Source organism: Sus scrofa, chromosome 11, assembly GCF_000003025.6.
Source record: "Sus scrofa isolate TJ Tabasco breed Duroc chromosome 11, Sscrofa11.1, whole genome shotgun sequence".
NCBI classification, from domain to species: Eukaryota; Metazoa; Chordata; class Mammalia; order Artiodactyla; family Suidae; genus Sus; species Sus scrofa.
In genome coordinates, this window is record NC_010453.5 from 65,465,153 (window position 1) to 65,477,060 (window position 11,908).

Here is an 11,908-nt window from a genome sequence, read left to right on the forward strand (position 1 = left end):
CCAGGAAATCTGATGTTGGTTTGTTTTTTTTTGTTTTTTTTTTTCCCCTCTTTTAGGGCTGCACCCATGGTATATGGAGGTTCCTAGCCTAGGGGTCCAATTGGAGCTACAGCTGCCGGCCTACACCACAGCCATAGCAATATCTGATCCAAGCCGAGTCTGCGACCTACACCACAGCTCACATCAACACGGGATCCTTAACCCACTGAGCGAGGTCAGGAATTAAACTCAAAAACCTGATGGATCTTAGTTGGATTCGTTTCTGCTGCTCCATGACGGGAACTCCTGATGTTGGATTTTTTTAACTATCATGAAAACATGACATATTAATCTAACTTATTTTTACCTGAAATACCAAAACTAAAATTACCAGGACAAATACAAAACCAACAAACAACAATCTCCCATTGCTTTACCAGTAGACTTTTAAGTTTCTCTGTGCAGTCAGAACACTGAAAACATTTAAAACCATGGTTTATCTTACACTTACACTCAGGAATAAAGTCAAGCTATTTAATCACCATAGTAAGTTTTCTCCATTGTCTAAAAGGCTAAAGAATTCCCTCAAGGGATTCCATGTTAGTATCATTTATTCTATTCTCTGCATAGATAGGAAACTAACCTTTTTGTTTCTTTAACTCTTCTTCCTAATAATTAACTTTTTAGCTTCTGCTGCTAACTTAATTTCAGCATCTGACCTTCCCTTAGAAACACATTAATTAACACTTATTCATTCTAAAGATATATGTATATATAGATATATACTCTCATACATATGAAAAAGGCAGGAATGACTAACTTCTTTTTCTCAATAGTGAAATGAAAGCACAGAGGTTACCTGACTTGTTGAGAAAAAGTTCCTGTTGTGGCTCAGCAGAAATGAACCTGACTAGTATCCATGAGTACATAGGTTTGATCCCTGGTCTTGCTCAGTGGGTTAAAGATCCAGCACTGCCATGAGTTGTGGTGTAGGTTGCAGACATGGCTCAGATTCCACATTGCTGTGGTTGTGATGCAGGCCTGCAGCTGCAGCTCTGATTCAATCCCTAGTCCAGGAACTTCCATATGCCACAGGTACAGCCTTAAAAAGAAAAAAAAAAAAAAAAAAAAGAATTTAAGAGTTCTGGAAAATTTTAAGAGTTCAGGAGTTCTGGAAAATTTTCACTACTACTAGATTAAAACTAATACTATTTCAAAGGAATCTAGGTAAAGAGAAAAGCATAATTCAACAATTTCTCTTCTTGATTATAATGGAATATATACTATATGCTAATTACATGAGTTTTCTTATAATAAAGCATTAGAACATAATACTTTTGGAAATGGATGCTTGGAATAGTTTCCATTAAAATATCTTTTCAAATTTAATATTCGTATTTTTAACCCAATTAAGCACTTAAACTTTACCGTTAAAAACAATAAGGGAGTTCCCGTCGTGGCACAGTGGTTAATGAATCCGACTAGGAACCATGAGGTTTCGGGTTCGGTCCCTGCCCTTGCTCAGTGGGTTAAGGGTCCGGCGTTGCCGTGAGCTGTGGTGTAGGTTGCAGACGTGGCTCAGATCCTGCGTTGCTGTGGCTCTGGCGTAGGCCGGAGGCTACAGCTCTGATTCGACCCCTAGCCTGAGAACCTCCATATGCCGCGGGAGCAGTCCTAGAAATGGCAAAAAGACAAAAAAAAAAAAAAAAAAAAAAAAGCATATTTAATATAGGCATATAAATACAAATATTGAAAACTGAAATATGCATATCACCTACCTGTTTTCTTATAAATTGCTAATTCTTGTACAGTTTCCAAAAACTGCCAAAATTTTTCATTACTTTCTTCAGCCATAAATTCACTATTAAAAAAAATAAAAGCAAGCTGTTAACAAATGGAAATGAAAAATGGTTTCAATACTATAAACTATATTTTAGAACCAAATTAGAACTTACGGTAAAAATGAAAACCTCCCCAAATTAAAATTACAGATTTTTATTTACTATAGACAAAAAAAGAGAACAGACTGATGATTCTTACCTGAGGTATCAGTTTCAACTACAAGCATATAATCATGACTGGAAAAGACTGCATGAGCAATTGCTTTTGGCTATTCCTCTTTACTAGCAACAAATAAGAAATGGACAATTTATTTTGTTTCTCCATGTGAAATACCACTAAGAAGTACAGTTTAATGGTATTAGAGTATTATATAAAAGTAAAAAGTTTAAAAACAGCCTGTTTTTCATAAACAAAGCCTGGTTCTGGAAACATTCTTTTAGAAGTCATTATTATTTTCATTTAGTGTAAACAATCTTTTCACTATTATTAAAACAGAAAATATCTTACTTTAAAAAATTAATAGAAACCTTGAAGCCCCAAAAGACCTGCATTTATCCACAGAGCATAGGTAAGAAACAGTGGTCAAAGCCATATGAAGCATTTGGAAACAGTGAAATAAGTGAAAGGCTATTCAGGAACAAAGTGCAAGACACCTAAAACAAGTAGGTTTAACTATTTCAACTAGAAAGGACAAAACCACCAAACAAATGGTACAGTCTCTTTGTTATTGCCCACCTTATCTTTCTTTCTAGCCTCAGTAAACCTAAACCAATGCTTAATTTAAATGGAAAATATTGAGGACATCAAAGACATAATGCAGTGAGTCTGAAATGGTTACTAAAGGGGGAAAATGAGGTGAGAAAAACAGATTCATCAACGTAACCATGACAGGCATATGAATTTAATTTAAAACAATAAGTAATTTCAAAGCAACTCTTCTTAATAATGGTGTCCAACTCAACGGCATTAAAAAGAAAAAAAAGACCAAAAGGCTAAAAGCAGAGGAAACAATGGGAAATACTAAAAAGGACGTGACTTGAAAAAAAACAGGATGGTAAAAAATCCAAAGTAGAGAGCAACACTTACTGATGTGACGAAACAGGTACTGTCATTTCATATATTGTGCACACAGAGGTAAAAGACTTCTTCCATGTGACAGAATTTACACATCTGAGTATGATCCTTCAAAGTAATCACCTTAAAAAAGTATTAACTTATACTCATTACCTCAATATACCACTGCTCTAAACACTTTTGGAACTTTTCCTGAATTACTTTGAGGGGCAATTTGCCAATAACTCATCATTACTCTTAGAGGAGAAAATACCCCTGAGAGGCCACCTAAATTAGCATCTTGAAGTTCCATGGTGGCCTAGCACGTTAGGATTCAGCGCTGTTACTAGTGTGGCTTGAGTTCGATCCAGGTCCAGGAACTCATGCATGCCATGGGCAAGGCCCCCCCCAAAAAAAAAAAAAAAAAAAAATCCAGCATCTCACCTTCCAAAAGACAAGATATTATTTTGATCAAAATTAAACAAAAAAAAAAAAGAAAAAATCTGGCATTTCAATTTGTTCACTTGTCTTACACACTATTTAGTTCCAAATAATGTTTTACCCAAAAAATCCCAACACAGGAAAAAATATTTCTATAGAGGATTTCTAAATATTTCTAAAGAGCATGACAGTAATTATAAGTGTTATTCCAAAAAATATTTTCAGCAAGGACCACACAAGTGAAATAACTACAGTTCCTATGTGTAAGTTATAGTACACATGTTGTAAAATTCAGCCTCATCAGCCTATAATCATCCCTAGCAAAGAGTACTATATTATAAATGTCTTTGGGTAGGGATATAACTTTTTCATCTTTGTTTCCTACATAGTACCCATCAACAGTACCCACCATAGGGCCATGCTCAAAACAGACACTCAACTTTTTAGGCTGAACTATAGGATACATTTGAAAATATACATTTTAACATAGACTTATAGAGGTGGTAAAAGAAATACCCAATAATGGCTTTAATTTAAAAAACTGAGCTTCCCAAACAGAAAGCTCTTACTTTTCCTAAGTTTCTATTTCCCAAGCTCCTTCAATCTACCTAATGCTCTTCAACTGTTCCTCTTCCACATTCATTTCCCTCAACCTCTTTGATTTTCTAAAATTCTGATTTAAGAGAAACATTAAGAACCTGATGATGAGCAGAATAGTGAAGTCTAGAAAACAAATAAACTACAGGCTTCTAGCCTGCTACACTGTCACAAAGAAGAACGAGATTCGGTTCAGAAGGATAAATCAGTACCAATAAATAAAAGTATAGTAGGAAAGATTTTAGTTTATATAATAAAAGACCTGCTAACAATTTATACTCGTTCACAACAGAACAAGCAGGTGCATGAGAAAGCACTGAGCCGCCTATATGGATTACCCAGGTAAAGACCAGTTTCCATGGGTCATTTATACCATAGAGGTAATTCTGATAGTGGTTTGAAGTGTACATGGCCTTATATAAGATCACTTCAATCAAATTAGTGTTTTTGAGCACCTACTTCTGTGCATTGCACCTTGGCAAAATAAATATGAATAAGAAATTCTCTACTCCAGGATGTCACATTTTAACAACAGAGATTAGCACATATTATATCCTGAAAAAAGGATTATTACAGAAGAACTGACCAAATTTTATGAGAACATAACAAACAGTTTTATCAGAGGAAATGATCAGGCAAAGAGAGTAATATGACATGTCTACAAAGGTATCAATGAAGAAAGGACTGTGTAGTGTGAAGGCTACCAAAATAAATTACCACAAATTTAGTGGCTTAAAAAAAGAGAAATTTAGGGAGTTTCTGCTGTGGTACAGTGGGTTAGCAATTCAACTGCAGAAGCTTAGGTCACTGAAGAGGTGCAAGTTGTATTCCTGGCCCAGTTCAGTGGTTTAAAGGATATGCCATTGCTGCTGCTTCAGCGTAGGTCACAGCTGTGGCTCGGATTCAATTCCTGGCCCAGCAACTTCCATAGGCGGCAGCGGTAGCCATCAAAAAAAGAGAAAGAAATTCATTCTCTCACAGCCCTGGAAGCCAAAAGTCTGGATTTTGGGTGTTTTCAGAGTTAACACAACAGGTTCCAGAGGTTAGCACATGGATTTATCTTTTGTGGGGGTCACCATTCAAGCCATTGAAGTCCACCTTCTGGATCCCCCAAATTCACAATGTCTCTCACACAAAACACATTCACCCCAGTGCAACATCCCCCAACATAATCTCAACCTATTATAACATCAACTCTAAGTCCAAAAGTTCATGTAAATATCATCAGAAGTCTCAAATCTTATCACATGAATCATCTAAACCAGGTATGAGCCCTGTATGATTCATTCAGGGACAAAATTTTTTGCCATATGTGAATGTATAAAACTGAAAAAATAACATGCTTCTACAATACAATGGTGAGATAAGCATTTTAAATTCCAAAGGCGGACATTCCAATTCCAAAAGGGAGAAAGTAGAAAATAAAGGAGTCATCAGACTCAAGCAAGTTCAAACTCCAGCAAAAGTTCCTATTAGGTTTCAAACCCTGAGCCTAATACTCTGTGGCTTATTGCTCTACCCTCTATACTGCCTGCTATGGCTTTGCCTTCAGTGTCATTCCTTTTTCTTGAAAGGTAGCACATGTTTGCAGCTAAGCAGTTCTATAAGCCAACTTTCCGTTGATAGAATTCTGGAAGTCTAAGAGCCTTCTCTCATTTCATCCTGTTTCTGTCCCTTTTGACCCAAGCTGGCAGTGTTCCTGTTGACGCAACAATCAAAACCTTTCTGGTTCTCCTGTGTATCTCACCAGGGTCATGCCATTACAAAAACATCCTCCACTGATCCTTCTCCCGGATAAGCCCCTCTTTATTCCTGGCTTCTGCTGAGATAGTTGAGTGGGCCCATGAGTCATATACCTACCTATACAACAGAAGGTATCCAGCCAAATACAAAAGGTATTTGGCCTTCTTTACAAAGCACACATTTCCAACACTGAGTTTCCCAGTTTTAGCATCGTTTATAATCTGGATTGGCTGAGAACCTCCCAAATTACCAAAAGCTGCTTCCTTTTTTCTTAACAGTTCCTTTTTCAATTTCTCTTTGCTCTTGCATTTTACTATAAGCAACAAGGAGAAACCAGGTGATACACCTTTAATACTTTGCTTGGAAATCCTAACTATCCAAGTTCATCACTTATGTGTTCTGCTTTCCACACAACTGTAGAATCCAATTCTGCCAGCTTTCTACCACTATACAACAGTCGTCCTTCTTCATTTCCAATGACACACCCCTCATTTCCTTCTAAACCCTTGCCAGAAGCACCTTTAATGTTCATATTTCTACCAATGTTTTATTCATGATACATATCCTCTAAGATGACAGAAGCTTCTTCTATTGTGCTCCTTGCTTTCTCCTAAGTCCTTACCAGAATTACCTTAAATGTCTATATTTCTGCCAACAGTCTCAAGGCAATCAAGGCTTTTTCTACCACATTTCTCAAAACTCCTCCAGCATCTGCCAGATTCAACAGGTATTTTTACATTTTTAGGTATTTGTTACAACAGCAACTCTCTTCAAGGTACAAAATCAAATTAGTTTCCTATGGCTGATGTAATAAATAACCAAAAATTGGGTGACTTTAAACAACAGAAACTTACTGTCTCACAGTTCTGAAGAAGTCCAAAATCAAAGTATTGATAGGGCTACACTTCCTCCAAAGGATCTAGGGGGAGAACCTTTCCTTGGCCCTTCCAGCTTTTGGAGGCTTCAGGTGTTCCTTGATTTATGGCTACATCAACCCAATCTGTCTCCATTCACATGTCCTTCTCCTCTTTGTATGTGTCTTCTCCTCCCTGCATCTTTCAATGATACTGAATTTAGCACCCATTCAGATGCATAACGATCTTGTCTTAAGACCCTTAAGTACATCAGCAAAGATCCTTTTTCCAATACGGTTACATTCAGAGGTTCCAGGGAATAGGATGTGGACATATCTTTTTTGATGCTGCATTCCAACCCACTACAAATGATTAGGTTGGTATGTCAGAGTGAGGCTGGATTGTGAAGGACCTGAGGAGGATCCTACAGGAGTTCCAGCTCTAAAACACTTGAGGCAAGAAGAAATTTAAACATTGCAACTTCCAGCCCAAGACTGGAAGAAGTTAGATTTGGAACTGAATATGGAATCAGATTCACACAAGCAATGGGAGAAACTGAGGGAAAGACAAAGGAAGGGAACATATTTTAAACTAGAATACTTTATTCAATAACTGTTTTATTAGAACTGATACCACAGAAATACAAGGGATCATAAGAGACACTATGAATAATTATACACCAAATTGGACAACCCAGAAAAAATGACAGACTTCTAGAAATATACAACCTCTCAAGACTGACTCGTGAAATAGAAAAATCCAAACAAACTGATTGCCAGTAAGGAAAATGAATCAGTAATCAAGAGCTTCCCAACAGAAGTCCAGGACCAGATTGCTTCATTAGTGAATTCTACCAAACATTTAAATAAGAATACAGGAGTTCCTGTTGCTGCTCAGTGGTTAACAAATCCGACTAGGAACGATGAGGTTGCGTGTTTGATCCCTGGCCTTGCTCAGTGGGTTAAGGATCCGGCGTTGCCAGGAGCTGTGGTATAAGTTGCAGATGCAGCTCTAGCGTAGGCCAGTGGCTACAGCTCCGATTCGACCCCCAGCCTGGGAACCTCCGTATGCCGCAGAAGCGGCCCAAGAAAATGGCAAAAAGACAAAAAAAAAAAAAAAAATTAATATAAATTCTCAAGCTCTTCCAAAAATAGAAGAGGAAGGAATACTCCCAAACTCATTTTACAAGGCCAGCATTATCCTGGTACCAAAACTAGAAACATACACAACAGGAAAAGAAAATTACAGGTCAATATACTTCATGAACATAACTGCAAATATCCGCAGGTAAATATTGGCAAACTGAATATGACAATACATTAAAAAGACCATATATCATGATCAAGTGGGATTTATTCCAGGGATGCAAGTATGGTTCAACATCCAAAAATCAATAAATGTGAAATACATTAACAAATGAAAAATAAAAATCATACAATCATCTCAATAGATGCAAAAAAAGCATTTGAAAAAATTCAACATCCATGAAGATTAAAAACTCAAAAAAGTATAGAGGGAATTGTACCTCAACATAACAAAGGCCATAAACAAACAAGCCCACAGCTAAAATCATACTCAAGAAAAGCTGAAAGCTAAAAGCTTTTCTTCTAAGATCAAGAACAAGATCAAGGATGCCCACTCACATCACTTTTACTGAGCATAGTACTTTAAGTCCTAGCCAAAGCAATCAAGCAAGAAATAAAGGCATCCAAATCAGAAAGGAAGAAAGAAAACTATCATTATTTGCAAGTAACATGACATTATACATCAAAAACCTAGAAGACTCCACAAAAAAAAAACCTGTTAAAACTAATATATGAATTCAGTAAAGTTGCAGCACACAAAAATCTGTTGGATTTCTGTACACTAATAACAACCCATAAGAGAAATTTTTTCAAAATCCTGTTTACAATTGCATCAAAAAATACCTAGGAATAAATATAATCAAGGGGGTAAATGATCTGTACACTGAAAACTTAAAGATATTCATTGATCAAAGAAATTGAAGATAATACAAATAAATGGGAACATACTCTGTGTCCATGCATTGAATATTGTTGAAATTTATACACAGTACAAGGCAATCTACAGAGTCAACACAATCCCTATCAAAATTCCAATGGCATTATTCAGATGCAGAACAAACAATATTAAAATTTCTATGGAACCACAAAAGACCCCCAAAATTCAACACTCTTGAGAAAGAACAGCAAAGCTAGAAGTATTATGGGCATTGATATTACACAGCTACATAATGAAGACAGTATTATATCGGCACACATAGATCAATGGGACATAATAGCCCAGAATCAAATCCATGCATATATGGTCAATTTATTTATGACAAAGAAGTCAAGGACAGACAACTGGGAAAGAACATTCTCTTCAGTAAATGGTGTTGGGAAAAGTAGAGAAGTGCATGCAAAAGAATCAAACTAGACCACTACATTACACCATACAAAAAAATTAACTTAAAATGCTTAAAGACTTGAACATAAGACCTGAAATCATAAAACTCCTATAAGAAAACACAGGCAATAAGTTCTCTGACAGTGGTCTTGGTAATGTTTTTGTTTTTTTGTATTTGACACCAAAAAACAAAGGCAACGAATGCAAAAATATCCAAATGGGGCAACATCAAATTAAAATGCCTCTGCACAGCAAAGAAAATCATCAAGAAGGCACCTACCAAATGGGTGAAAATATCTGCAAATCATATATCTGATAAGGGGTTAGTAACCAAAATACAGAAAGAACTCATACAAGTCAACAGCAAAAAGCTCAAATAATCCAATTAAAAGCTGGACAAAGAATCTGAATAGACACTTTTCCAAAGAAGACATATAAATGTCCAGGAGGTACATGAAAAGGCACTCAACATCACTAATTATCAGTGATGTGCAAAAACCACAGTGAGATACCACCTCACACCTGTTAGAATGGATATCATCAAAAAGACAAGAGATAACAGGTGTTAACGTGGACGTGGACAAAAAGGAGTCCCTGTGAACTGTTGATAGGAATGTAAACTGATGCAGCCACTATAGAAAATAGTGTGGTGGCTCCTCAAAAAATTAAAAAAAAAAAAAAAAAAACCTATCATATGATCCAGCAATTCCACTTCTGGGTATTTATCTAAAGAAAATGAAAACATTATCACTGGGAAAATGTATGCATGCCTAAGTTCAGTTCTGTGTCATTTACAATGGCCAAGATAAAAAAACAACTTAAGAATCAATTGAAGAATGGTTATCAAAAGTGTGGTCTCTCTCTCTCTCACACACACACACACACACACACACACACACACACACACACACGGGAATATTATTCAGCCATGTAAAAGAAATCCTGCTATTTGTGACAATATAGCTTGACCTTGAGGACACTGTCTCAGTGACTCAGTGAAATAAGTCATACAGAGAGAGACAAACACCCTAAGAAATCTTAAACACAACAACAACAAACAAATGCGCTCATATAGAGAGAACACGTTGGAGATTGGGACCAGAGGCAGGAAGGCAGATGGGTGAAACGTGTAAAAGAGGTCAAAAGGAACACATTTTCAGCTACACAATAAACAAGTCATGGGCTATAGTGAGTGTATGATGACTGCAGTTAATAATGTATTGCACATTAGAAAGCTGCTAAGAGATCCTAAAAGTTCTCATCACAAGAAAAAAAACTTTCTGCATGGTGACAGATGTTACCTAGACTTACTGTGGTGCTGATTTCACAGCATATAAATATACCAAATCATTATGTTGGTCACCTGAAACTAACATGGTCCATCAATTATATCTCAATACCTAGTCACTTGTGATGGAACATGATGGAGGATAATATGAGAAAAAAAGAATGTACATATGCATGTATGACTGGGTTACTTTGCTGTACAGCAGCAACTGACAAAACATTCCAAATCAACAATAGGAAAAAACAAAAATCTTAAAAAATCTGTTTTAGTATCTTATGCATCTAATGTCTCATATAGAGTGATGAAGTCTCTTTTTAGAACCATAAGCTGTTGCTTTGGTGAACTACGAAAGCGAGTGGCATTAAAATTAACTTCAAGCTGGCTAAAGGCAAGAACTCTCAAATTGTGTTTAACTTCTGGAATACTAAACAAAATTCAACAGCTCCAAGTTTCTCCGCAGTAAATGATACCTTATGCACTAACTGCAGTGGGGGAGATTCAGAAAGAAGGAATGGCTATGGGGAAGCTGTCTTCCCCACAGGCAGCCCAGGAACTGACCGAATCACGTTAATTTATGAAATTAGGTGCTTCAAGTACCGGTGCCGAGAAATAACCGCCTACATCAAGAGACGTGCTCACATTAAACGCCGCGGTCCACCTCCCATTCTTTCTTTCCTCGTTCGTAAATTCTAATAAAACCCAAAGGAATCAAAGTTTTAAAAACCGTGGGTGAGGCAAAGTACGAACCGCGGGCGGCAAGGAGTTGCAAGTGAGCGCGGAGCAGACGGCGGCAGGGGAGGAGGTGATGCTCTGAGGGTCAAGCCCGAGCGGCGAGTGCGAGGAGCCGGCGTCCGAGGCGCCGTCGGGGTCCCGGCGCGCCCGGAGGCCAGCCGGACCCGCCCTCCGCGCGGGCTCGGCACCGGTCTGGCCCGCACTCACCTGGCCTCCAGCAGCAGCGGGGTCTCGGGCCACTTCGCGGTCAAGTGGGCGGTCACCGCCTTGGACGCGGAGGCCGTCCCGGCGCCAAGCAGCAAGAGCCACAGTGCCGTGGAGCTCAGGAGCAGCCGCACGGCGTCGGCGGCCTCTGCCATGGCGCGGAGGGAGAAGCGCAAGCCCCTCGGACCCGACGCCCACAGCCCAGCCCGCAGGCGCCACGCTACCGCCGGCTCCTCCCGCCGCGCAGCCTCCCACTTCCGGTGGGGGGAGCCCGAGTCCGTTACTCGGGCCGGGCCTTGGCGTGTGCCGGGCGCATGCGCCGAGCGCTCCGAGCCAGCCCAGGAGCCCCCAGGGCGGACCCCGAGCCACGTTGGTGCGGGCGGGGCCGGAATGCGGAACGTTCTGGAAGCTCCCGTGATTCCGCGACCTTCTTGGACAGACAGGACGCACAGCCGGGAAACTGAACTGGGCTTTTGGCCCATTGAGGTTGGCTGGATATGGCAAAATCTGGAGACGAAGGCAGGAACTAGCGTGAATGTTATCCACAGATGGAAACTAAATCCTAACAAAGACAAGGACCTACCTCGTGGGATTGTCAGATTTTATTGCTTATGCAGATCACCTGGTAGAACTTTGCCAAAGCACAATGCCCAGACCACACCACTCACCAATTACATGGGACTCTGGGAGCGAGAGTCTGGCATCAACAATATTTAACCTGCCCTTCCCTCCAGGTGCTTTAAGTATGCAATCATGTTTGAAAACC

General features: G+C 38.9%; 1 protein-coding gene across 3 annotated transcripts in view; it reads right to left on the minus strand.

The window, feature by feature from the left end:
• UGGT2 (UDP-glucose glycoprotein glucosyltransferase 2) overlaps positions 1-11,639 on the minus strand; it is a 169,584-nt gene extending 157,945 nt beyond the window's left edge. For 2 of the 3 annotated variants that reach the window (XM_021065792.1, XM_021065791.1), the window contains exons 1-2: positions 11,146-11,639; positions 1,758-1,840 (exon numbers count right to left, since the gene is read on the minus strand). In XM_021065792.1, the coding sequence (XP_020921451.1) occupies positions 1,758-1,840; positions 11,146-11,624 (562 nt within the window). In that variant the 5' untranslated portion in view covers positions 11,625-11,639. Of the gene's footprint in view, positions 1-838; positions 927-1,757; positions 1,841-11,145 lie in introns of those variants that run through there. The other variant, XM_021065793.1, reaches the window with a different exon arrangement.